At 49.6% G+C, this 27,195-nt stretch overlaps 1 protein-coding gene across 1 annotated transcript; it reads right to left on the reverse strand.

The window, feature by feature from the left end:
• Positions 1–440: 440 nt before the first annotated feature.
• LOC123030297 (T-box-containing protein TBX6L-like) lies at positions 441–19,311 on the reverse strand. The gene is made up of 10 exons (XM_044444123.1): positions 19,296–19,311; positions 18,985–19,254; positions 12,174–12,306; positions 11,207–11,309; positions 10,137–10,301; positions 9,076–9,216; positions 7,794–7,864; positions 7,363–7,448; positions 2,352–2,604; positions 441–861 (listed from the first exon to the last, which is right to left on the reverse strand). The coding sequence occupies exons 1-10, from the start codon at positions 19,309–19,311 to the stop codon at positions 441–443; spliced, it is 1,659 nt and encodes a 552-aa protein (XP_044300058.1).
• Positions 19,312–27,195: the final 7,884 nt, after the last annotated feature.

Consider the following 27,195-nt stretch of genomic DNA (forward strand, 5'->3'; position numbering starts at 1 on the left):
CAACAGACACCCAACCCCACACTTGAACAGTCAACAGTCACTCCCAACTCAGTCAAATATAAGGGGAGGGGACCCTCGTAATGAGAGAAACTGAGACACATACCCCATTCCTCGGTGCGCACAGAGCCCTTTCTCCCCGTTTGTGTGTGTGATAGAGGTAAGTGAGCTTTTAAGAATGGAACAGAGCATTCTACCATTTCATTAAAAGCAAGGTGTGAAGGACGGGAGTGACACCGATGCAAAGTCCAAGCTGGAGCTTCCACACAAATTCTGAAGGATCTATTAACAAAGTTTAGGGTGGCTGCTGTTAAGTGAGTAAAACTAATGCAAGGAGCTGCCATGATCTAAAAGCTGTTCCTGTAAGGCAGAACTCTAGCTGATACTCGCATCTGTCCCCAATATTCCTCTCCCATGTAGGAAATTGCCTCCTTGCCCAACTTTCACCAGCAAGCGTAAGAGAACAAGGGGCATTGGCTCCAGTCTCCCATGTGGCTTCCAGCAGAACTCTGTGCACCGAAGTCTGCAGAAAACGCAGAGGAACTCATGGCCCTGTATTCACTGTGTGTAGGAACCATCCACTGACTGAGGGCTCGGTCCCGAGCATATGGGCTGCACATTGACCTCTGTGGTCCTGGTTTGCCAGGGGGGTCTGCAATATTGCTAACCATCCCAGAGTAGTCCTGCAGTGCTGGAAGAGAAGTGGAAACAGATGGCAGATTTGTGTGGAAACCTTCAAGTAGTTTGGAGTCTTGTTCAGGAACCATGGAAAAATCCAGATGGTATGATCTGGTCCAAAATTCACTTAAAGAAATGGTGTCACAAAGTGGGACTTGCATGGATTTATCACTTGCCTCATGGAACCTGGGGATGAGGGGAAGAAATGGAGGGAAGATAATAAAGACCTGGTAATCTTATTTGAAGAAATAGCCCACTTTGATTAGCTGTGTTTACTTTTGGACCAAGGAGTTATAGCATGAGTTTTTTTCAGTTGATGCCCTCCAGATGTTTTGGATTACAACTCTTATTATTCCTGGCTGGAGCAAGTAGGAGTTGTCCAAAACATCTAGAGGGCAACCTAACGGGCTGTGATAGAGCCAGTGTGTTGATGATGGAAAAGAGGCTAGCAGTGTGGGTAGACTTTGTCAAAGTGCCAGGCCTACAACACTTTCTGCATGCTGAAGCTTTGCTAATCAACCTGTTTGGCCACTTAACTCTTTACTTACCCTCTGTTCCTACAATTGCATGATCCAGTCATTTCCTAATCAATCTCACTGAGATCACCAGTGACCTCACAATATCACAGTGACCAGGTGTCAAGGTAAAACAAAAAGCTCTTAGTACAGATCTTTGCTTAACAGCACTGTTAAGCACTTGTGCAGGCTTAGCAATACAGCAAGCCAGGGAGGCCAACTCTTCCCTGTTTTCTCCCGGTCAATAACTATGTAAATTCCCTGCCTTCGCCTAGTAAATAACTCAGGTGTGTGGGCTCTAATATATTGCACTAAGTTCCACAGGAATGACTGCCTGCTTATTGAATTTGTTGTCAGGGTTAGAAACATAAAAACAGAGTAAGTCAGAAGGGATCTCCCAGGCCATCTAGTCTGACCCCCGGCTCCAGCCAGCTCCACTCACAACATGCCTACCATGTGCATGTCTAGCCTGTCCTTGAACACCCGCACCAATGTGGCCTCAACCACCTCCTGTGGAAGCCCTAGGTTCAGTCCAGGGAGCTGCTGGCACTTGTGCAGTAGATGCCTTCCCATGAAGCCAGGGATGCTGATCTGGACAGGGCTGCTGTACAAAAACGTTGGGAGCCCAACTCCTGAGCGACAGTTCCTCTGTCAGCATGGGGGTCCTAGAGAAACAGGTCATCCTGAGAAAAAAGGGAAATCCCTTAGAAGGGATTAGAGAAGACAAATGTTTTCATGCTGAAGATATGCCTCCTGGAAGTGTGGAGGGACTTGTGGGGAAATAAATTCTGGCCTAGACATGTTTGTGATGGGTATGTAGACTACTTGGTAGATTGTCCATCTGGTGGGAAGAATACTGATGTTGCAAGGCTTTGTAAATAGTCCTGGGAGTGTCCTTATTACTACCAGTGATGTTAAAAAATCTACTTACAAGATGTTGGAAGCAAATTTAGGTTGTGAAAAAATACAGAATCACTTAGGTAGTGTTCCTTAAATGCACACAGGGCCTTCTCAACCACAGAAGTCATAGACTGAAGCTTTCCCGCCCTGCTGAGAGCAGAAACATGGATTCTCATGATTTCCCCCCAGTCCTCCATCAAATCAAAGTTTATCTCTGTATCCAGACAAATTGTCCACCGGGCAATGGTGGAATGTGCCCACCTGCTCCCTTTCTTCTCTGCTGGGAGGGTGAGCAGCACTTGCCTGTAAGCTTGGGCAGAGGCGGTGCTACAGGCTGCGGCTGGAGGCAGTGGGGCTGGCTGTTCTGGGCTCATCAGGGCTCTTTGCTCTGCCTGCGGGAGGGCGGGAAGGCGGCTGCTCTGATCCAAGTGCCAGGGGGAGCACCTGCTGCTGGTGCTGATTAGGTTGCTGCAGTCCTTCTTCATCACCTCAATGTGCTCATCCTTAGCAAGAGCTGACATGGGGCAGAAAGAAAGCCACATTTGGCCAGCTGCCTGTCTGAATTCGCTTCTACAGCCATATCACCAGTTCAAGCCTCTAACCGCATGCGAGGCAGGATGGCTGGGTGCCAGCTTTTTGTGGGAGCAGAATCTGCACGGCCTTGTCACAAAACTCTTTTAGCCCATGGCTAAAACTAGAAGTGATACAGAATGTCAAATCTTCCAACATTCTGAGGGCTCTCTCACATGTTCAATCAAGTGGGCATGGATTTCAAATCCTCGCACAACATCTGCCTATGCAAGCTCTGAATCCTGCATGCTCCCCCAGTCCCACGGCCAAGTCTCCAGCCAAGGACAGACCCCGGTCTTATCAGATATATCAAAAACAGGGCAATCTTTACAGTAATTGCAAACAAAGCTATTTTTGGAAAGAACGCTCAAGCTAGAATAAGAAATAAATTGTTAAGGTCCAGTTTGCATGTTGCCAACAAACTGAGTTGGAAATGCATCAGGAGCAGAATCATGCATCACTGCTGCGAGACTGGGGACACTGCGAAGGCCAGGACGATGCCGCCGCCACCACGGCACCATTTTCCTCCCCCTCCCCCTCCTTCCTTCCCCTTTGCTGCTGCCAGTGAGCTCCCCATGGGCCCACCCTCACTGCTCCGACTGCCTCTACTCCCAGCATAAGTGGCAGGTGCGCTGGGGGGGCAGGCATTGACCTAAGGGTGCTGAGCCATTTGGGGTTGTGAAGGGCTGTGCCAGGGACTTTGTTCTTTTGTTTGTGGGGGGGGGGGGGGTGGTTGGGGATTTTTAATGTTAATGTATTTTATTGTATACCATGACTGAGCTGTATTTTATTGCTAGGTTTTTGTTATGGGTGTGCCTGGGGAGCGTGAGGGCGCCACCATTGGGGTGGTAATGGGCAGGGGAAGATATGGCGGTGGGGGTCTAACAAGTCAACTAAGGATGCCTCATATCTGTCCCCTCTTCTGGTTATTCCCCCAGCCGGAGGGTTCCTGGTAGTTTTATCAACTGCCCCTCGGGCCTGACGGTGCTGTTGGTTAACGCCAGATCAGTCCATAATAAAACATCCCTCATCCATGATTTAATCATGGATTTAATCATGGATGAGCAGCCAATCTGGTGTGCATTATGGATACCTGGGCAGGAGAAGGGGGGAGATGTCTCCCTTGCTCAGCTGTGCCCACCCAGGTACCTGATCCAGCACCAGCCATGCCATGGGGGGAGTGGGGTCGCCCTGGTTCATCGAGCCTCAATTTCCCTTTCCCTCACAGGGCTTATGGTCCCCTCAAGACCAGGTCTAGATTGTTTATACCTGGTGTTGGGTGCTTCTGCCCATCAGACTCCCTACCTGAGCTGACAGAGATCATCTCAGACCTGGTGTTGAGGACCCCCAGGATATTGGTTCCGGGGGGCTTCAATCTCCATGCCAAGGCAGTTTTGACTGGGGGGTGGACTCAGGACTTCATGGCTTCCATGACAGCCATGGGGCTGCCTCAACATGTCACTGGCCCACCCCATGAAAGAGGTCACACTCTGGATCTGTGATAGTGATCTGGAACTTGTGTTTAATTCCTTTGTCATGGTCAGATCACTTCTTTGTGAGGTTTGAGCTGGGGGCTGACCTTTCCCTCTGTAAGGGTGAGGACCCTATTAAGATGGTCCACTCCCGGAGCTGTATAGATCCTGATGGATTCCTGAAGGCTCTGGGGGATTTTCCAGTTGATAAAGCTGGTGCTCCTGTCAACACTCTGGTTGATTTGTGGAATGGGGAAATGACCAGGGCAATTGACAGGATCACTCCTAAGTGTCCTCTCCCGTCAGGCAGAGCCCACTCATCGGCATGGTATACACCTGAGTTGCGGGCAATGAAGTGGGCTGGGAGAAGACTAGAATGCAGGTGGAAGAAATCACAGGATGAATCTGACCGAACATGCCTACGTGTTCATTATCAGGCCTATGCTGTAGCGGTGAGGGTGGCGAAGAAGAAATTATTCTCTGCTTGCATTGCCTCCTCACAATGCCATCCAGTGGAGCTCTTTTGAGTGGCACATGGCCTAATACATTCTGGCCCTAAAAAAGATCCAGTGGCACCATCAAGAGCCCATAGTGACAATGTTGCCCAGCATTTTAAGGAAAAAATTGGTCATATTCGTCACGAGCTGGATTCCACAGTTGATAGGGTTCCATTACAGGAAGCATCCAGAGCCCCGTCTGGTCCATCATTGTTGGATGAGTTCCAGGTGATGCAACCTGATGATGTGGACAAGGTGCTTGGACTGGTACGCCCTACCACCTGCTTGCTCGACCCTTGCCCTTCCTGGCTACTTACCAAAGCCAAACACAGTATTGGTTCCTGGGTCCAGGAGGTCAGTAATGCTTCTCTGAGGGAGCGTCAGGTCCCTACACCTTTCAAGGAGGCAGTGATCAGGCCCGTCCTGAAGAAGGCATCCTTGGACCCAAAGGTGGCCACCAATTATAGACTGGTAGCCAGCATTCCGTTCTTGGGCAAGGTGTTGGTGTGGGTGGTAGCAGGACAACTCCAGGCACTCTTAGATGAAGCTGATTATCTGGACCCATTTCAGTCCAGTTTCAGACCCAGTTACGGTACTGAATCTGCCTTGGTCGCCCTGTATGGTAACCTGTGCAGGGAGAGGGACAGGTGGAGTGCATCCCTGTTGGTCCTCCTGGACCTCTCAGCAGCTTTCAATACCATCGACCGTGGTATCCTTTTGGATAGGCTGACCTCTTTGGCAGTAGGAGGCGCTGCTTGGCAGTGGCTCCACTCCTATTTGACTGGCCGATTCCAGAAGGTGATGCTGGGGGTTGATGGCTCTGTGCCATGGCAGCTCCACCATGGAGTTCCGCAGGGTTCCATTTTGTCCCCCTTGCTATTTAACATCTACATGAAACTGCTGGGAGAGGTCATAAAGAGGTTTGGGCTGCAGAGTCACCAGTGACACCCAGCTCTACCCCTCTTACAACTAATCCAGGTGAGGCAGTGGCTGTCCTGAACCGGTGCCCGGCCGAGGTAATGGGCTGGATGAGGGCCAATAAACTGAAGCTCAATCCAGATTAGATGGAGGTCCTTTTGGTAGGTGGTTCAGGTTTTCAAGTAAGTGATTTTCGCCCTGTTCTGGATGGGGTTGCACTCCCTCTAAAGGACAGGATCCACAGGGTCCTCAGGGAGCTGTCCCTGGAGGCCCAGGGTGGCAGCAAGGAACACTTTCTTTCAGCTTCGGCTGATCCATCAGCTGCGTCCTTACCTAAGCAAGCATTCCCTAGCAACAGTGACACTCGGTCTGGTAACTTCCCGGTTGGATTACTGTAACGTGCTCTATGTGGGCCTGCCCTTAAAGACAGTCTGGATACTTCAACTGGTTCAGAACAGAGCTGCCAGATAGCTGTCGGAGGCTGGTCATTATTCTAATATAATGCTGGTCCTCTATCAGCTTCACTGGCTTCCAATTGAAGTCTGAGCCCAATGTAAGGTGCTGGTATTAATCCCTAAACGGCTTGGGATCTGGATACCTAAAGGAACGTCTTTTCCCCTATATGCCCTTCCACCCCTTAAGACCTGCAGCAGAGGCCCTGCTCTGAGAACCCTCCCTGAAGGAGGTCAGGAGAGAACATACTCGGAGGAGGGCCTTCTCTGTAGTGGCACCCCAGCTATGGAATGCGTTCCCCAGAGAGGTCCGCCTGGTGCCAATGTTATATGCTTTTTGGTGCCAGGTCAAGACCTTTTAATTTTTCCATACTTTTAATGATTAATATTTTAACTATGTTTTATGCTCTGTTCTTGGATTGTTTGTATTATTTGGGTATATATGTATTTGTTGGATCTGAGTTGTAAGCCATCCAGAGACCCGCAGGGTTTTGGATGGGGTAAAAATACCCAAATAAATAAATAAAATATGCGTGCCTGCTAGGTTGCTCAGGCCAGCACGCTTCCAGAGCCAGCAGCAACAGAGGTTTTTGAGCTCAGGACTGCTTGTGCAGTGGGACTCAGGTCTACAAGCTGTAATATTCAGCTCACTCTAAAAGATGGTGGTGGGAGGGGAAGAATCCCCAGTCAGAAATTTCTGAATTGTAACAGTCACTTAATGTTACCATCTCTGCTTTTGTGGATAAGTGGGTTTTTAAGAAAAAAAAAGAGCATTTAATAATTCAAAGGGTTATTTGAATTCCATTATTAAAACACAATGAAGAAAAGAAAAACTGTTTTAAAGCACATCTTGCAAATTACCTTTTATCCTTCAACTTAGTCACTGTCAAAATCTCCTGTGCTCACGGCAACACTCAGACCGTGCCTGCACCGTTGGTGGGGCTGGTTCATGCCTTGGGCCAAAAGGAAATGCTGCCCCCATGCAGGTCACAGTTGCTTGGTGCTTTGTGGAAATGTTATCAGGACACCGAGCACTAGCAGCCTCCTGCCTGTCCCGCCCAGGCCCACTTGTCCTGACTGCTGCAGGGGCTCTCTGGAACCCCAGGCCCTTTGCCTGCTCGGTCTGGAGGAGCTGTGGGGCCATACCAGGAGCTTTCTGCATGCCCTGCATGATGCCTCCAGCTGCAGGAAGGACATCACACACCACCTCTCAAGCCAAGTAAGTGTAAAAGTCTGCTTCACCAGCCACTGGTGCTAACGTGTGCTCCCTCCACAGGAGAGGATCCAACTATCTCAAATGATGTCCAGGCAGCTTTTACCAGTCAAGGCTGTGGCCCAGCAACAGCCCTCACAATCATCTTACCTGGCTCCCGCAGACTAGATTTGCATTCCTCTGTCACTGTCCTCTTCAGACCTCTGCCTGGGCTGCTCTGCTGGGCTCTCCCCTCCCTGCAAAAGAGCCTTTTTAAAGGCAGCACTTCAGGCTCTGGAGCACTTCCAAATCCTGCTGGATGATGACCAATGCAGTGTCCTCACAAGGGGAACCCACAGGTTGTTCCTTCTTACAGTGCTGTTCACAGAAAGGCTGTGCAATGGCTGAAGAACAAGCAGCCAGCCGAAGGGGCTGCTTACAAAGTGCAGCTGCCCAGACTGACAGACAATCCTGCCAGGAGAAAGCTGCTGTTGCCATCATTCGGTGAAGCAAACCCGGAAACTAGCTAGACAGTTCTATGCAAGCAGCACTGCAATTGCTAGCCTGGGGGTGGGGGTTACCTGGAAAGTACCCAGCCTTACCTGCGTGAATTCTTCCCATGTTCTCTGAAACCCTTAGCAAATGGATTGTTGTAGATCTTGAGTTTTGTGATCTTCAAAGAGAGAGATGCAGATTGGAGTCAACACCCAAACCCATCTCACCTTCTCCTGGGACAGTGTTTCACCCTGGTATTGTATTTTCATCATGATTCAGGTCCATAGTTCTGCCTTTGCAAATAAATGCAAAGGGATGACAGTGACCCAGAACACATGTAGACATGTTCTTATGTCCTGCTTACACAGAGCACTTTATGTATGCACAGATGCATGCATTTAAAGCTTTTATATGCTGTCCGACTACTCTAGTCTCAGGACAGTCTACAATGAAAACAGAATAAAATGAAGCACAGAATCCAATAAATCCAATAAAATAAAACCCCTCAGTGCTCTTTACATCCTATAGGTCTTTGTTCCTAACAGAGTGTTAAGAACGCATGCTTGCCCTTGGCCTTTGCCAAGAGCCCTGCGCAGATTCTCCTTTCTTGCAGGCTTTCCTTAGGTGTACAGGGCCCCCGTCTGCATCAAACTTAAAACTTGCCACACAGCCAATTTTCCCACCTAAATTCACACCTCTCCACCCTGCACAACAACTCAAAGAAGGGGAAGCCCTTTTTCTCCTTTGGGAGAACATGGGAAGGCTAAAACCCCGTGCCCATGCGTGGCACTCCCAGCCTTTGCTCACTGGGAGGTAAAAAGGAAGTCAGGGTCTCCATGTGCTCTGTGTGTCACACAACACACTATTTAGTCCTTTGTGCCCCATTTTAATCAAAACGGGCTTCCCCAGCCTGGCACACGCCACATGATGGACTCAGTATGGAAATGTTGTAAGCTGGGGAATGCTTGGAGTTATAAACCATACAAGACGTAGAGCCACAGGTAAGCAATAGTGCACTGCACTGACAGCCTGCACCACCACCTGGGCCAGGAGCTTTCCAGGGCTGTCCTTGTTTGAAATGTGTGTCTGGACAAGCAGATGTCTGGCGCAAAGTGGGAGCTGTTGGATGTTGCTGTATAGCAGGGTATGTCCAGACTTAAACCACTGTCCATTTTAAATGCAGACCACCAGTGGAAAAGCCACTGTGGCAGTGAAAAGTTGGAGAGCGTGACATCTGGACTGCGTGGGGGAAGCCAGGCCAAGGTTTGGCTTGAAGTTGCAGAAGCCACATTGCTGCCACTTCTTCCTCCTGCCTCCGCTATCAACCTCATGTGGTTTGAAGGCTAACACTGGGCTGCATTTCTGTTTGCGCGTGCACAAACATCCCACCTTCTCGTTTTGATATGCAGTGACAGAAGTAAAAACTGTCTCTGGGAAGCTGTAGGTCTGGAAGATGCTCCAATTAAATAAGTCATCTGCCTGCATGACATGAAAGCGAGGTTTATAGCGATGCATGGAATGAAGGATGACCTAGTGAGGGGAGAAAAGAGAGAGATTAATTTGGAAGACCTCACCCCAGAAGCCACTTTCAGACCTGCCCAACAGTCATATTTTTGTGAGTCTGGTGGAATACAGAGAAGCCCTTTTCTGCCTGCTGACTGCTACACTCCTGAAGGATTGGGATCTAAGCTTCTGGTACTTGGACGCTCACTTGATGCTCAGATTTTACCTTTAAAAGTGTCCGATGCCCCTTTCAACCATTCTACCTGACAGTCCAGGACTACGTAATAAATGCAGAAGAGGCAAAGAAGTACCTTGCCTGCTCAAGAAATTGGCCTTTAATTTCTTGAGCAGCCCCTCTACAGAAGGTTCTCAGGTGGATCTGGAGGAACCAAGACGGTGGCCAAAACAGATCAGGGAGATGAAAGCAAAGGTAGTCCAAAGTGAAAATAGGAGAAAAATAAATTCTCATGGTGGCATTCAGGGGAGCAGGGTGTGGGGTCAAGAGAGTGGGGAGCTGGACACTACCCCCCGGGGGATGGGCTTAAGAATGATTTAATGTTTAAGAATGATTCACATAATCCTATAAGAGGAGAGGTGCAAGAGACCCATCAGGTCCAACCCCAACTTAGTGCAGGACTCCAAGCTGAAGCATCCCTGACAAAAGGCTGCCCAACGGCATCTTGAATGTCTCCAGTAGAGAAAAGGCCACAAACTCTCCAGGAATGCTCCTTCTCATGATTGTGGGGACTTCACTCAGATGCCAAATTTTGGGGGCCATTGAGGGTGGCAGCAGGGGAGGCAGCTGGCCAGCTCACCTTCAAGCATCGCAGGAAGGCCTGCACAGGACTCTCCTGTGGCTTCTGCTCAGCAATGCATCCCAGCCCCCTCCTCCCATTCCTCCCTCTCTCTCACTGCCCAAAGGTGTCCTCCCCTCTTAGCATACGCACGTGGCCCTGCTGGTCCAAGGTATTGTTGGTCAACTTGAGCTTCTGGAAGGTAACTGGTTCCCTCATCCAGTGACTGCCCAGTGCAGGGGAGTCTGGGTGGGCGTACGTCCGGCAGGGTGGCTGGGGCTCTGCTTTGCCAGCGACTTCCCACTGGTGCTTGTTCCACTGGCGACGGCAGGGAGAGAGAAACATGTCATTTGCAAGCCAGCCTGAGTGCTCCTAAGCAGCTCAGAGTTGACAGGACTGCCAGCTGGGCTCCCCCTGCTTGACCTGCACTCCCCACAACATTGTCCTGCAAGCTGTGCTGTGAGGAAAATTTAAATGGGCATCTTTCTCAAAGTCCACTTTGGAAATTCAACCACTGAAAGCTCTTGCAAAGCGAACATACTTGCCTGTGGCAGAGGAGCCTTTTGCGTCTGTGCCTGACCTTGCATTCGTGCCTCACAACAATGAAATCCTGCCCACAAACCTGAGGCACAGAGGTGACCAACTGGGCACACGCACAACAGGTGTGCAGCAAGATGCAGCAACCACAAACACAAAAGGGGTAAACTCTGTGGGCACAGCAAGGATCCATGCCTTTCTTTTGCCATTAAAAAAGTGCTCTGGATCCTGGGAAATATGGCTGTACAAATTAAGTATAAGCAGACAAGGCATTAGCAACCAGCTGCCTTAGAATGTGGGAAGGTCACATCCTACGACTTGACAGCCTTGTCTGATAACTTTTCAATGAAGTTTTTAACGTTGTTTGCATTTTATATTGTATTTTATGTGTTGTAAACTGCCCAGAGAGCGCCAGCTATTGGGTGGTATAGATACCAAACACATATTAATAAATACAAATACTTGCCTGGGGTTCTTAAGGTAGGATGTTGCTATCCAAGCAGTTCCAAAGACTGCGTACCTGTTCTTGTTTTGTTAACCGAGCAGGTGAATTTCTTCCCTCCCTGGTTTAAAAGCTAGACAAAACAAGTGTTGCTCCTGGTTTAAAATAAGCCCCCTCCAAGGCCAGACTCAGACTGCCATGGTGCAATGGGATCCACCAAGATCCCGTTGGGAAAAGCATTTACCTTGTACCTGAAGTTGTCAATTGGCACAAAGTCGACTAACATGAGATATTTGGCACAAGGGACCAGGCCAGTAACTCTGATCTTGCACTGTGGAAACATTCGCCTGCAGAAGAGGAAAAGATGGCTCTGTTAGAGCACCTGGTCCCAGCTGATGGCTTGTGTATTCAAGGTCCACGCCGGCAGCATTAAACTCTAATTGTCAGGATGCACCATTTAAAGAATGAGAAACTAAAAAGGAAGAGGAAAGGGGAGAGATTCCTGTGGTCTGTACTCCCAGAACTGCCACAGGCTTCACTCTCTTCTCACCAGGATCCTGCATGGGGTAGCCTTTCTGTAGTCTCCAAACTACAGTGATGAGAAACATGTGGCCCTCCAGATGCTGCTGAGACTGCAACATTCATCATCCCTGGTGAGGACTGATGGGAGTTGCAGTCCTCCAACATCAGAAGGGCCAGACAACCCTTGTTCCTACTATGGGGCCTGAGGGAACCAAAACTCAGAGTGACACCAGACTTTTTGATGACGGATTCCCCTTCCATAGTTTGTTTGGAAACAAGTGAAGAGTGGAGAAAGGTGACATCTTTCGTTGCTACAGGATGGGGTTCTGAGAAAGGCCTTATTTTACGACAGGGTCAGGACTAGGCACGTTGGGCCCAGGATCATGCTTAAAAGATGCCCGGGAATGAGCTGATGAAGCCTGGGCTTGGGTCTGGCTATTACTGCAAAACCAGGCAGTAGAATGAATGGCAGTAGAGTCTGAAAGTCTAAAGCCTGCAAACAAGCATATAAATGAAATGGTCAAGACAGAGAGAAAGGAGTTCCTGAACTGTTCCCTGGACAGAATAATATGGTTTAAGAGCAAAGACTGGTATCAGGAGAGGTGCTCCTTCCAAATGTGACAATTGGCAGTGGAGGCTCTTTTGCCTCAGAGACTCTTCTGAAGAGGACAAAATCACACAGAGCTCACCGGCCAGCCTTGGTGATGATCATCTCTGTGCCCACTTGGTGGAACTTGACCCAAAGGTCCCTGTTCTCAAGAGTGACAGCAACGGAGCTGTGACATGAGGCAGCCTCTGAAGAGTCAGGCCAGGCATTTGCGTCTTGGAAGAAAAGAAAGAACACAACTGGATGCTGAGGAAGGATGAAGAGTCAAAGCAGAGAGGTTCCCACAGCCTGGTCTTCTCCCTCCCTCCTTCTCACTCCTCTGTCTGGAGCAAAAGAAAGGCTTCTTCCAGGATGCACTCCTCAGGTTGAAGTCTTAACTACTGCAGTGAGGACCATTTAAAAGATAAGGAGGAAGAGCATATTCATATTTTTGAAATTATGAATATAGTTTCAAAAAATTAACAATATTATGTAGAACACCATGTCTGGGATCCTAAGAAGCATAGATACAGTGTATGCACTCTGTTATTTACCTTTCAAAAATGCTCAATTTCCCCCATTTTTATTTTTTAACCGGGGAGGGGGAGGAAACTGAAAAAAATTGAAAAGAAACTTGAAAAAACTGAATACAGCAAATAAATTGAAGTATAGAAATGAACTGAAATGAAAAGAGATGCAAGACTATGAAAGGAGAGTTGATAATAGATATTTGGGACAGCAATCTATAGCCATCAGTTGATCAAACAAGGTCACCCATGGCCATCATTTTAACTCTTCGGTGATGGGGAGGTTGATTCACAAGTTTGCCCAAGTTGCAAAACCTTTCCAAATAATGCCGCTTCTTGCAATAAATGCCTGTTTCACTGTATTTTTTTAAAAAGGTGATCTGTGCCTTTGGCCCTCCATCTTCTGCTTTGATCCAGGATAAATTAACTCTTTAAGAAGTGACCCCCCGTTTGCTCAGTAATGTTGACTGTTAACATCTCTTTATGACACGAGCTTGAAAGCAGCAGAAATGACGGGGTGGAACGTGCTGGTGGAAGAGATGACTAACCAAATGGAGAAGAGCTGCTGACATCTAATTTTTTCCAGAATTCCTCTAGGAGTAACAATGAGCCCTTCAATGACCACTTATTTTTAAAAAAATAATAAAGGGTTGCTGTAATAACAAAAATCTCTTTGGAGTGCTGACCCATATGTGTTCTTTATAAACATGCCCTTTCTTCTTTTGGATCTTGCCAGAGCAGCAGAGGCTGGGAGAGTGAGGAAAGAGTGGCCAGGCAACTGGCAAAGGCAAGGTAGGAGCTTGGGCAGAGAATGGGGGGGCAGGCAGGAACAGTGGAGACAAAGGGAGGTTGGGCTAGAGAGGCCAGAGAGGCCCAGGAGGAGATAGAGGGGGCGGGGCCAGCGGCCTCGCAGGCTTGTTAGTCCACCCTCGTCTGTTGGGCGCCGTCCCTTAGTTGCGGCCCCAGCTGCCCAGGCACACTCTTCCCCTAGGTCAGTGATGGCGAACCTGTTAGAGGCCGAGTGCCCAAACTGCAACCCAAAACCCAACACTGCAATAAAACCTGACTACTGAGGTTTTAGTTTAGAAAAAGCAACTCACAGCCAGTCCAAGCAAGCATATATATATCCTTGGCAGTGTACTGACCGGCCATACGAAAGCCCAGACGAGGAATGGCAAATGAGTCACGGTGTGTGACGTCATCGCCTGGCGCCGCTACTCCTTTCCGAGTGTGCGCATGGCCCCTGTGTGCGCTGTTACCCGATGCTCGGCTGCTGGGGTGATGGTGGGGCAACCTGACTCGCGTGCCAACAGAGAGGGCTCTGCGCGCCTGCTGCGGCATGCATACCACAGATTCGCCACCACTGCCCTAGGTCGTCGTTGTTGTTGCTGTAGTTTTGTTTGTTTGTTTTGTTTTTCTTATATCATTCTGTCTGAGGAAAGTCAGGTAAGGGTAGTGTAGGGCAGACAAGGTGGGGGAAGAAGGTAAGACCTGCGAGGGGTGGCCTATGCCAGGGCATGGTGGAAGCCTATGCCAGCCATGGTGGAAGCCACAGGTGTTGCTGTCGAATGCAACACCTGTGTCATGTCTGTCCATCTCCGTCGGGAACAGCAGGGATACATTTGCTCTAGGTGCAAGCTGGTGTCCCTCCTGGAGGAGAAGGTGAGGGGGCTGGAGGATGCCCTATCCTCCCTTTGGGAGATAAGGGAGGCTGAGCAATTCCTGGGCATGGCTCAGAGAGCTCCCCAGGCCAACTGGGAGCAGCCCCCTTCCAGGCAGAAGGATGAGGGAGGGGCCAAGGGAGACATGTCACCCTATCCCTAACCCTTGCACTGACCTGGAGGTGGGAAGCAGGTTTTCTCTGCTTGGGGAGGCTCAGGGTGATGATAACCTCGGGGACTGACCTGTTCGGGAACTTCAGCCTGGGGCCAGGTGTAGCCAGGGGGCCACTGCAGGAGTGGCAAGGGCCAAGGCATGGCCATCTATTGCTACTAGGAAGAGACGGCCACAGGTGATCATCGTGAGGGACTCCCTGCTGAGGGGCACTGAGGCAGCAGTGTGCTGCCCTGACCTTGAGGCGAGGGTGGTCTGTTGCTTGCCGGGCGCACGCATCCAGTATGTGACAGAGAAAGTATGGCACCTTCTGCTCCTGACAGTCAGGATCCCGAGGGTGTGGAATGGGCTTCCACGGGAGGTGGTTGAGGCCCCATTGGTGAGGGTGTGCAAGGTTAGGCAGGACATGCACATGGTGGGCATGTCATGAGCGGAGCCGGTTGGTGCCGGAGGTCAGACTAGATGGCCCAGGAGACCCCTTCTGACTCACTCTGTTTCTGTGTTTCTTCCCTCGGAGGTCACCAGCTGCTCTGGTGATCCATGAGGGGATGAATGACACAGCCAGGCAAGGGGTAGATGGGATCACTAGGGACTTTGAGGCTCTAGGCAAGAAACTCAAGGACCTAAGGGCCCAGGTGGCCTTTTTTCTCTCTCTTGTCTGTTGGGGATTTGGGCCAATTAGGGAAAGGAGAGTTGTGGAGGTGAATGACTGGCTCAAGGAGTGATGTTGGAAGGGATGCTTTGGGTTCCTTGATCATGGCACCCTCTTCCTTGCCAGTGGATTTTGGCAAGGGAGGGGGTGCACCTCACAAGGATGGAGAGATCTTTCAAAGATGCTCTAGCAAGCTTCATCAAGAAGGCTTCAAACTGAGCTGGGCGGTGGGCTCAGCCCCCCCCCCCACAAATCCTGTCCTGATTAGACAAGTGAGGGGAGAGGATCAGAGTTTCTGGGCCAGGGCGCTGGAGGTAATGCAGGGGCAGGTGGAACTCCTATGAAGAGAGTGTTGGTATGAGAGAAGAAGGGAAGAAGGAGGGGGCTGGGGGACCCAGAAAATGGGATTTCTGGAAAGGAACTGAGATGCATGTAATGCAAGAAGCATGGGAAATGAGCAGGTAGTGCTTGAGGGTCTCCTGGGAATAGGAAGGTATAACTGGGTGGGGATCACAGTAACTTGGTGGGATGAAAGGCAGGTTTGGAAGGAAAACATATGTCCTATTCAGAAAAGACAGGAAGGGAAAGAGGGGAGCGGGTGTAGTGTCATATGTGTCACACACACACAATAGACAGACTAGGGGGCATATATGTCAGGGAAGGGATAGGATGCAAGGAGATAGAGTGGTGCAGATGGAGATCTGGTAGAGGCAGTATGGGTAAACCGAAAGGGTCTTGATGGAGGGATGGACCTGACAGTGTGGGGATGCTATCGCTCACCGAGTCAGCTTGAGACCCTGGATGCATGATATCTTGGTTGAGAAACTGAGGAGTTTTGGGATAGACTGATGCACTATCCAGTGGATTAGGGTATGGTTGCTGGACCGACCAAAAGCAGGGGGTTACTTTTAGTGGGAAATCATCAGGATGCCAGCTGGTGATAGAGCCTCCAGGGCTCTATCCTGGGACCAATTCAGTCCAATCTTTTCATCAATGACATGGAAGAGGGGGTGACCAGTCTACTGATCAAATTCCCAGATGATACAAAAATGGTGGCGGTGGTCACAACTAAGGAGCAAATCCAGAAGAATCTGGACAGACTATGGAAGTGGGCAGGAGACAACAGGATGGCATTCAATGTGGACAAGTGCTCGGTCTTGCACTTGGGGCATAGGAATAGCTGTCATAAGTACAGGTTAGGTGACAAGTGGCTGGAGAGCAGCACTTGTGAAAGGGACCTCGGGGTACTGGTTGACTGCAGGCTAAACAGGAGTCAGCAGTGTGATGCGGTGGCCAACAGGGCGAATGCCACCCTTGGCTGCATAGCCAGAAGTGTGGCTTCTAGATCGAGAAGGAGGTGGGTAGACTGTTTTCCCCTGCAATGTTGAGCAGAACACGTCTCAGTGGAGAGAAGCTCAGGGAACCAAGGTTCAATTTAGATGCCAGGAAGTACTTCCTGACAGTTAGGACCCCGAGGGTATGGAATGGGCTTCCACAGGAGGTGGTTGAAGCCCCATTGGTGAGGGTGTTCATGGATAGGCTGGACATGCACATGGTAGGCATGTCATGAGCAGAGCTGGCTGGAGCCGGGGTCAGACTAGATGGCCCAGGAGGTCCTTTCTGACTCACTGTGTTTTTATGTTTCCATGTTTCATGTGAATGATCCTTGGAATTTGCTCCATAATGGTGCTGATGTCAGGCCAGCTGGCTCTCTTATGAAGATAGTTTGATGCAGGGGTTTTTTGAAAAGTGGAAGCAACTGTGGTAGCAGGAATCTAGCTTCAGAGCCCACAGAATTTATTCAGGCTCACAAGCCACACTTATACAAGGTGCTCCCTCTTATTTATTAGATCCACTTCTTCTAGGAAATGAGTATTCCGACCTAGAACTAAATGCCTGCCCAATGTTTACTGCCAAGGCCTGCATATGCCCACTTTCAACCTGCCTGCCCAAAGACTTCTTGGTATGAGGTGTTTCAGGGCCCCTTCCAAGGCCACAGGAGGTAGCCATGGAGGAAATTCTTTCCCTTTAGGCCTTAGAGCCACATTGCTCAGAGGAACTGGTCCTGGGGACCTAAGACCAATGCAATTTGCACTAACTGGGCATGGCTCTCCAGGGTCTTTCCAAGCCCTACCCAAGAAAGGCCTGGGACTGAACAAGGGGCCTCCTGCATGCACATCAGGGAGCTCTATATGCTGTGGGGCAACTTGGGTACCGGGAGTTGACTGCATACTGTGGTCTACTTTCTTTCTCTATCAAGAAAAGAAAATAAGTAATCCCATAGTTTACTGATATTACAAAGCAAAGATGCAGCTCAGGACGTCATCTGTGTGACATGATTCTGAGTCTGCATTCTTATCAGCATCATGATATCAAGGAGCTGTCGCTTCCCAAATTCACAGGTAAGAGACTTTTGCAAAACAGTAAGATGCAACAAAGCTATAGAACATACACCTTTTCCCAAACCTTATGAATGAAAAAGACTGCTTTTAAAATTCTACTGGAAGTGAATTCACTAAAATTCCCTAAAACATCTCTGCCCAAACACAAAGAGTCCATCAATGAAGTAAGATACTACATCTTGAATAATCTGCTGAAATGTCGTGTTAAGGCTCAGCATCTCATCATTCTGAAAAGCCAAAAGCAGGAGCGTAACTCAACAGTTTTTTCTGAGAATAAATGGCACATCGAGACCATGTACCATATACAGTGGTACCTCCGCGCACGAACATCTCAGCGCACGACCAAATTGGGTTGCGAACAAAAATGTCATAAAAATTTTGACTCAGGTCACGAAGTCTGCATTGGATGGCGACCGTGATTGCAACCATCTCCCCCGCCACCCAAGTCGTGCTGGGGGCGAGCGGGGAGATGGCTGAGATTGCGCCTGTCTTTCCTGCAGGAGTGCAACCGCGATCTCAGCCGTCTCCCCCCCTCAGCACAATCATGCCCATCTCTCCCCCGCAGCACGCCCCGTTCGCACCCATCTCTCCCTCCCTCAGCACGCCAGAATGATGGGCACATGCAGGGATGATGGGTGCGATTGTGGTTGTGCTGGGGGGGGGGGAGATAGCAATGATCTTTTGTTGTCACTTTGCTTCACATTTTTCTGATTAAAAAAAAATAGTTACAGAACAGATTTACCTTATTTACATTGAACCTTATGGGGTAATTTGACTTGGTTCATGACCAGTTTGGGTCTCGACCAGAGTCCCGGAACAGATAATGAGCCAAGGTACCACTGGATGATATGATATGATATGTATGACAGGATACATATGATATCACTTTGGTATGAAAATGTATAGAATGCATATAAAGCTAATACATCTGGTTAAATTTCAGGACAGATTGCATACTACTGAAAGAATTTTTAAAAGTTATCAAACCACCCTATTAGAAATGTGTAATTCCTGAGGAACTGCTTAAGTAATGGGGACGTATGTGAACGTCAACTAATTGTGCAGATAAAGTATGTAAAATGGAAGAATTGTGGGATGAGTTTGGGAAAGTAACAGCCTCATGGATGGGAGGGGCCCAAATCCAGGTCAACACCTCCCAGCGCCCGCATCCTGTGCCGGCGTCCTAGCAGGAAGCGGGCCCAGCCGGGCGCCCCGCGTCTCGCCGGAGGGGCTGGCGCCGTCCTCTGCGCGCGGGGAAGAGAAGCGGGGCGCGCCAGGCCGCGGCTCGCAGCCTCCGCCGGCGGGTCCGAGGCCGCCCGCGGCGCGACCGTGTGGCCGCCGCGCGTCTCCCGCGGCCTCCAGGGAGCGGCCGCGCTCGCCTCAAAGAAGCGTGCCTGGAGGGTGCGGGCGCGTCGAGCCCTCCAGGAAGGGAGTGGCGGCCCCGGCCCCGGCCCTCCCTGGCTAAGGCCCGCCGCACGCCGCCTCTGCACGCCGCTGCACCACCGGGCCTGCTGCCGCCGCCGCCGCGCCGGGCCAAGGCAACGGGCTCCGCGGGCAAGGGCGCCCCCTCGAAGCAGCCGCGGGGAAGTTCTCGCCGGGCACAGCCGAGCCCATCCCGTGAGAAGTCGCCGTGGCTGGCTACCGAGGGCCCGCGCAAGGCCAGGGACGGCGGCGGCACACTGGATCGGGAGCTTGGCGCAAGTGGCCGCACCTGGGCTTGGACGGGGCGGCGCTTCACAGAGCAGCCCGCCCGCCCGCCCGCCGGGGCAGCTAGCCGACCGCGGAAGCGCGCAGAGGTTGCCGCCACCTACCCGGGTTGGCTTGCATGGCGTCCCGGGCGTTGCGGCAGTCCCACGTTTGCTGGCGGGCCCGGGAGTCCGACGCAGCGGTGCCCCTCCTAAGAACCGCGCGAGAAGCCGGGAGCCGAGGGCAGCCTGGCGGCGCTTATGTAGACCAGACGAGCCGGCGGGAGGAGCTGCCCCCTTTGCCCGCCCCCTTTTATGGTCGGAGCGGGCCAAGCGGGGAGCGCGGCTGCAGCCTCGCGGTGGTATCGGCGCCGTCGAGGCCAGGTGCTGAAGCGACCGAGGCACCCGGAGCAGCGCTCCAAGCCCAGAGCTGGGCGCCGAGCCAACGGGCGGTGTGCGGCTGGCCCTTGTCCGAAGCCGGGCTGACGGGGCTGCTGCAGGGCAGCAACAGCCGCGGGCATCTTTCTCCCGAGCCGTGCGCGCCACCCTGAGGCTAGCGCCGGGTGCAAGGCGTTTCGGGGGCCCTCAACGCCTCCGTGTCGGCCGTCGGACAAGCTAGGTGCTTTTCGCTCTGGCTGTGGCTTGACCGGGCGCCCGCGCAGCCTTGGAAGGCCGGCAGTGAGCCAAGAAACAGACGCCCTGAAAGCCCTCCCGTCGGTGGGCCTCGCGCTAGAGGCTCTCTCGGTGGAAGCGAGAGAACGGTTGGCCTCTCCGGGGGATTTTTCCTTGCAAGCTAAAACGCTTTGCTTTTTTCCCCTCACTGTGACTCGTTCGTAGCACTGAGGCCAGGAGGGAAAGGAGAGGTCAGAAAGGCAAACCACAGGTGCTCCGTTGCGAGAAAGCTCTTCCTGGTAAAAGAGTTCTCCCCTCCCCTGCCCTCCCCTGCCCCAGCCCCGTTTAGTTGCTTCTTATGAGAACCATCAGAAGTGAGTTCGGATTGGTCTGGTTTGCTGGGGGCACTTGAGGATATGTCTGATTTGTCTGCATTCCCGTACACCCTGCCCCATAGAAATCAACAGGGCAGACTTCCAAGTAGGAGTAGCAAGATTGTGCCTTGATGGGGAAAAGTCCATAGCAATGTGTTCTCTTTCTGCCGCACTGCTCTTGATACACGTTTGTGCCTAGTGGAGCTTCTCCCAGGAACTTGCCTGGAACCTATCCATCCTCTGAACACAGTGGGAGCTTCAGAAACCCCCCAAGCTGGTGGCAAGAGGAGTGGCAGCTGCAACATCCACAACAGGCCGGAAGCCAGTCTAGCCTCTCCTGGCTCTGGGACTCTGAGCTCAGTGAACCTGCTGTTTCTGTCTGAGGGGAGCTTTGTCTTTTGGGAAATGGTGGTGCCCACAAGTAGTATAACTCTTCCTCAAGTCACTCTCCCCATCCTTATGTTTATTATTATTAAAAAAATATGTCCTTTCTTGGTGGCAGCTAGAATCCTTCAAAGCCACATGATGGTCTTCAAGTGTCCAATTCCAGAGTTAGGTGGAAAAAGAAATATGGAGAACGAGTTAGCCGGCCGATGGGGGAAAGGAGGAGCTTGCATTCTGTGAAGCAAGTTTCTGTTGGAACTCAAAGCAGAGGTCCAGAGGTGTTGCTTAGTGTTGGGGTTCAGCCCTGCACTGCCTCATATTAATTTCTTTTAGCAGGTTACTTGTCCTTTCCATGCCTTTCATGGCAGTCATTTTGTGATGGTGATGATCTGGCTACTATTTCCTGTAGCCAAATGGGCCCAGGAAGCTCAGGGAGCCTTCTCCCGGCATCATAGGTTGTGCAGTTGCCTCCCTCTGCAGCACAAGAATAGTGCATAGTCCTGCTATGGTGAGTGGAAGAGTCACTGTTAATTTTTTTTCTGGTTCTCCAACCTTAGTTGTCTGCCTCTCCCCCTTCTCTCTTGGTAACAACCCTGTTAAGCTTGATCTAAGATCCCACAGCAGGGACTTGATCCTAAACAGGTCTTGAGCACACTGTGTGCACACACTGGTCTTGAGCACACTGATTACCTGGCCAAGCAGAGCAGCAGCTCCCCCTTTCCATGGAGGGACTGCATGGGCTGCAGTGGTTGTCAGTGGTCTCCTCTCCTGGGCAGAAGCTGTAGATGATCCCCAGACTCTCTTTATCTCCCCAAACTTAATAGCAGTCCAAGTGTGATTTGTGCTACACACCAGCAATTAGACTGTGGAAGTGGAAGTGGGGGGATAATTCATGGGGGATGCAGGAGGCTGGGAAGGGGGAGGCCAGAGAAGAATGAAAAGTAGCTATTCCATTAAGGGTGACTAAAGATTGTCTGGGGGCCGTACTGCTTTCACACCAGAGAGTTTATTGGTAGTTCCTTTCAAAGAGCCTCTTAATAGCTCTCAAGGGAGGAGAGGGAAAAAAGCATTAAGAGAGATAGAGGAGTCCTCCTCAGACAACTGTCAAGTATGACCCTGAGCATATGCGGGCAGAGGGGATGAGGAGGGGGCTTATTCCCTGAACCTGATGGGGTCCCTGGTAGTGTCTTTACCAGAACCTACATCAGTTGTGACGAATGAAGCTGTAGCAGCACCTCTTTCCTAAGCATTGGACCCAAAGCCTTATGGTGTGGGTTTGGGTTCTGATGCAGCAGAAAAAGAGCTTATGCAAAGCACTCCTTTTCTCTTAGGGTGTCTCTAGGAGACCATATACCCTCATCTTGCTCTCCAAGTAGCATGTGCTGATCCCAAGACAGGAAATAGAGAGCTATGGAAAAGGACAACAGATTTTGCAGGGATAACATCGCTGACAAAAATGCCCTTGATCTATAGCACCTGAAAAGATTTTGTCTCTGAAGGTGTTTTGTGGATATAGTGCAGGGCCCCACGTTTTCTGTTTCTGTAAGAAACAAGAAAGTTCATTTGCTGATTCCAGCTAGCAGCTGTGCCCAACCATCTCAGAGGCACCTGGTCCTGTGCTCAGTAGCAAGCAGAAAAAGAACCTCTCATCTCCTCACAAACTTCTCCCCCATCCCCTCCTCCCCTCCGATGGCCCTCAAAATGGCTTTTAGTCAATGTGTACGCTGGGGCAGTGCAATAATGGAGGCTGGGATCAAGGCAACCCTGACAAGACAAAGTCTTCCTGAGTTGGTAGTTGTCAGGCATGGGAACTGGGCAGTTTGTCTGTTTAGGACAGGACTGCATTCCCTCAGAAGCCCCAGGTCCATTATTGCCATTAGAGGGCCAAGTGGCCTCTGTGGTGAGGAGCACCTCTTACGTACTTTTTCTTGGGCAGGGATTGCCTGGCCACTGCAGCACACGCAGTAGCCAGTGTAAGAGAATTGCAGTGCACTTCCTGGGGGGGGCCTCTCTCACGTTTGGTCCAGGAACTGCCGTTGTGCAGAATGTGGCTATCGGGACCCTGAGTGGAACACCTGACCAGGCACATATTATAGTGGTGTTAATGCAATTGCAGTGGCTACTGAACCAAATACAAGGTCTTGCTGTTGGGATATGAAGCCCTGGACAGGTTTAGTAGGCAGACTGCCCTCCCCACTGCAGACATAAAGGTAATTGGAAGTGGTGTTGCTGCCAGCACCAGCATGGTGCCATCTTGCAACAGCCAGAAATCTGGCCTTCTTCATGGTAGCACTCCATGTATTGAATTATCTCCTTTCTGGATTTTGAGAGGTGCTTCATGAGCTCTTTGAAGACCCATTTCATTCCACTGGCCTTCCCTGCGCAGGACTGCTGCAGAATGTGTTGGTTTGAAGGTGAGGCATATTTTAATATTTTTGAAATGTTATGTCTTTATTTGTATTGGAATGTACAGAATAATGCATTTTTGTGAATGGCTTAGAGATACTCAAATATATTTAAGGTTATGTATTCAAATATATAACCCTAAATCTAAATATATTAAATAAGGGCTAGGCAGTCACTTTGGTTTCAAGAGCTAATATTCTAGAGATGTAAAGCTGAATATAAGCTTAAAATAAACAGTTCTCATGGTTCAAAAGACCAAAACCTTTTGAAGAAACTGTCATGTCCGGATCAAGTCCCATCTTGGCCCTTAGGCTACTACAGCATGGGTTTGCCAAAGCTAGGAGATTAATAATGCCAGTTGGGAATAAAGACAGACTAGGCAAAGGTCTCATCAGACATGATAGAAAGCAAAGCAAGCATGATTCTAGAAGCAAGTTCCAGGGACTTAGTCCGGCTTTCCAGATGGAGCTGCTTCATTTATAAGGAGCCCTGCTTTTGGGGTCTTAAGGCATGTGGTCTTTTATTGGGTGGCCGTCCATACCCCCACCCAATCGGTGTCCTTTGGGGCTCTGAGTTCCATCTCATCTTTTGACTCCACAGTTGAAGGACAAATGTGTGGAAGGCAACAGAGGAAGCCCATGTGGCTCCACAAAAGGTTAAGAGACAGCCTGAAAGAAAAAAAGACCATGTTCAGGAAGTGGAAGCAGGGCCAGGTCATGAAGGAAGAATATAAACAAAGAGCAAGGAATTGCAGGAATAGCACCAAAAGGCTAAAGCAGGAAATGAACTGAGTATAGCAAGGGATGCTGAGAACAACAAGCAGGCCTTCTTCAGGTACATCCAGAACAAAAGACATGAGAAAGAGGAGGGTGTCCAGCTACTTAGAGTGGAGGGCAGAGTGGTAACAGAGGACAAGGAAAAGGCAGGGGTGCTCAACTTCAGCAGGGGCTGGGAAGTCCTGTGAATGGGGAGGCTGGCCACTAGTCTGCCAACAAGCTTTAGTCCTGGGAAGTTCGACGGAGCCTTCCTGTCCAGAACCCTCTGTGCTGCGCCTCCAGAAAGCCAAACTCTGGTCTTTGCTCTTCTGCTACATATTTATAGCCTGCTGTTGTGTTATTATCCTGAATATGATAAAAAGCCACCAACAAATCTTCCATTAAAACACAAATGAATCTCATTTCCAGGTTTACCTAGTGACTGGTTCACTTTCAATTTATTAGTCCATTAAGTCGTGAAAATGCCTTGGTAGTAGAATCACAGGCCATTTTACCCTTCATGTTTAGGTTTGCTATCAATTATCCTCTTTTTAAAAAAATCATTAAAGTGAGCATTAAGGTTTCTTAAAGTTGCTCTGCCCTGCTGAATTCCCCCTGCCCCCACCCAGCATCTGTGCCTTGCATTAGCCTAAAACATTTGCAAGATGGAAGTTCTTCTGAGCCACGATGGAGGAAGAAGCAACGTATCAGACAGGGGCAAGTACCTGCTATCCACACCCAGTGAGGCAGGTTGGAGTGAAAACATTTTCTGCTGCACTGCAAACGTGTGGTGAAGCATTTGTGAAAGAAGAGAGTGCCTCACTGTTTCTTTTGTCTCTTTCTGCATGGTCCTTCTGTTTTTAGAAACAGCGTGAATCAGAAGAGGCCTCCCAGGCTACCAGGAGAGGAGAGAAGAATGAAAACTTAGATTTTCCCAGTCACATGAATCTTAGATGTGGTCCCCATGATGGCAGCATCTTCATCAAACCACAGAAGGTGGTTGAAGCCTCATTGAAGATGATGTTTAAGGACAGGCTGGATACCCACATGTTGGGGATTACATAAGCAGAGCCAGCTGGAGCCGGGGGTCAGACTAGATGGCCCAGGAGACCTCATCTGACTTGCTCTATTTCTCTGTTTCTAAACCATCCTTCATTCAGTGCAGCATCCCAAGACAGTATTCATAATGTTAATGTATCAATAGCCAGTTTGGCGCTGTTGTTAGAGTGCAGTACTGAAATGCAGGAGATCTGGGTCTGAGTCCTACCTTAGTCATGAAGCTTCCTGTATAACTTTGGGCGTCTGAGCCTAGTCTACCTCACTGAATAGTTGTTTCTGAAGATAAAATGGGGGAGGAGGAAGACTGTGCAAGCTGCCTCGGTTTCCATGGAAAAGGTAGGGTATAAATGCAGTGTAATAATTGTAATTAAAATGCTAAGCACTGTATTCTGTCTACAGAATAAAAGGCATAATGACACTTCAGGCCAAACATTCTGATGACTGCCCCCAGAAGAATAGTTATTTATTGTCTATACCACCCAACAGTCAAAGCTCTGTGTTCTGTGACCTTCCCAATGAAGGGGAAGTACAAGCTGAAGGAGCAGGATGGCAGCTAAAGATCGATAGGCAAATGGTCAAGGATCATCTAATTAGGCTGAATAAGTTCAAATCTCCAGAACCTGATGAACTCCATCCTAGAGTCATAAAGGAGCTGATGAACCACTGTTGATTATCTTTGAGAAATGATAGAAGATGGAGAAGAGCCAGGTGACTCGAGAAGGGCTAATGTTAACCATAAAAAAGGCAGAAGGATCCTGGGAACTACAGACCAGTCAGTCTGACATCAATCCTTTGACAATTCTGGAGCAGATTATAAACCTTGAAAACAATGCTGTGATGACTAGAAGCCAACATGGTTTACTCAAGAACAGATCCTGCCAGATTAATCTGATCTCATTTTTTAAAATTAGGTAACCTTCCTGGTGGATTGTGGGAATGCTGTGGACATAATCTATCTTGACTTCAGCAAAGCTTTTGACAAAGTGTCTCATTATCTCCTGATCAGCAAACTAGCCAAAAGCAGGCTAGATAAAGCAATGATCAGGTGGATCCACAGTTGGACACAGAATTTGACTCAAGGTGTGCTCAGCAATGGTACCTTCTTGGCCTTAGGAGAGGTAAAAAAAGTGGGCTAGCAAAGCTTTCAGTCCTGGGGCTAGTGCACTTCAACATTCTTATTAATGATTTGGATGAAGAAGTGAAGGGAACAATTGTCAGATTGCAAATGACAAAATTGGGTGGGATAGCTAATACTCTGGAAGACAGGAACAAGCTCCATGGTGATCCTGAGAGGTTGGCGCACTGGACTGAAAACAACAGAATGAAATTCAGTTGGGACAAATGCCAAGTTCTGCCCCTAGGAAAAGGAAATCAAATCCATTGTTACAAGATGGGGATGCTTGGCTCAACAACACTGCAAATTGGAAGGATCTTGGAATTGTTGTAGATTGCATGCTGAATAGGAGTCGCCAGTGTTGATGTGGCTGCAAAAAGGGCAGAACCTATTGTAGGCTGCATTAATAAAAGTATCACTTCCAAATCCCATGTAGTACTAGTCCCCCTTTCCTCTGCACTGGCTAGACCTCATCTGGAGCTCTGTGTCCAGTCCTGGGCATCACAGTTTAAGAAAGATGCAGACAAGCTGGAAAGGGTTAGGAGGAGGGCAACAAGGAACTGGAAAGGAAGCCCTGTGGGGAGAGTTTGAAAGAACTAGGCATGTTCAGCCTTGGGAAGAGAAGGCTGGGGGGGGGGCATGATATCACTCAAAGTATAGAATCAGAGGATAATAGAGTTGGAAGGGGCCATGAAGGCCATCGGGTCCAACCCCCTGCTGTTGCAGGACACCACGTTACACCATCCCATTCAGATGGCTGTCCAGTTTCTTTTTCAGTGTTTCTAGTGTGGGGGAGCCCATCACATCTCTAGGCAGCTGGTTCCACTGCCGTATTGCTCTGACAGTGAGGAAGCTTTTCCTGACTTGAAAGGCTGTCACAAAGAGGAAGGACAAGATCTTTTCTCCCAGACTGCAGGACATGGAATAACAGGCTCAAATTACAGGAAGATTACAGATTCAGGCCGAACATCAGGAAGAGCAGTACAACAATGGAACCAATGACTTAGGGAGGTGGTTGGTCCTCCCATGCTGGAGTCATTCAAGCTGCAACTGGACAGCCATCTTTGAGGGATGGGTTAACTTGGTTTCCTGCACTGAACAGGTGATTGAATCTGACAGCCCCCTATCATGCCTACTATTCTATGATTCTTTGTTTCTATGATTGTATTCACACTAGTTCTATGATTCTATGAATACATAGTTCAAATTCATTAATTGTTTAGTAATGTTTCAGTTTGTAAGCTGGCTTTTTCCCTTTAAAATTTCCTATTAAAATTTGCATTCAGCAGTGGCCTGTTGTATCGTGGCTGCTGGAGAGCCAC

Source organism: Varanus komodoensis, unplaced genomic scaffold (genome assembly GCF_004798865.1).
Source record: "Varanus komodoensis strain SLA01 unplaced genomic scaffold, ASM479886v1 scaffold44_1, whole genome shotgun sequence".
Taxonomy (NCBI): Eukaryota; Metazoa; Chordata; class Lepidosauria; order Squamata; family Varanidae; genus Varanus; species Varanus komodoensis.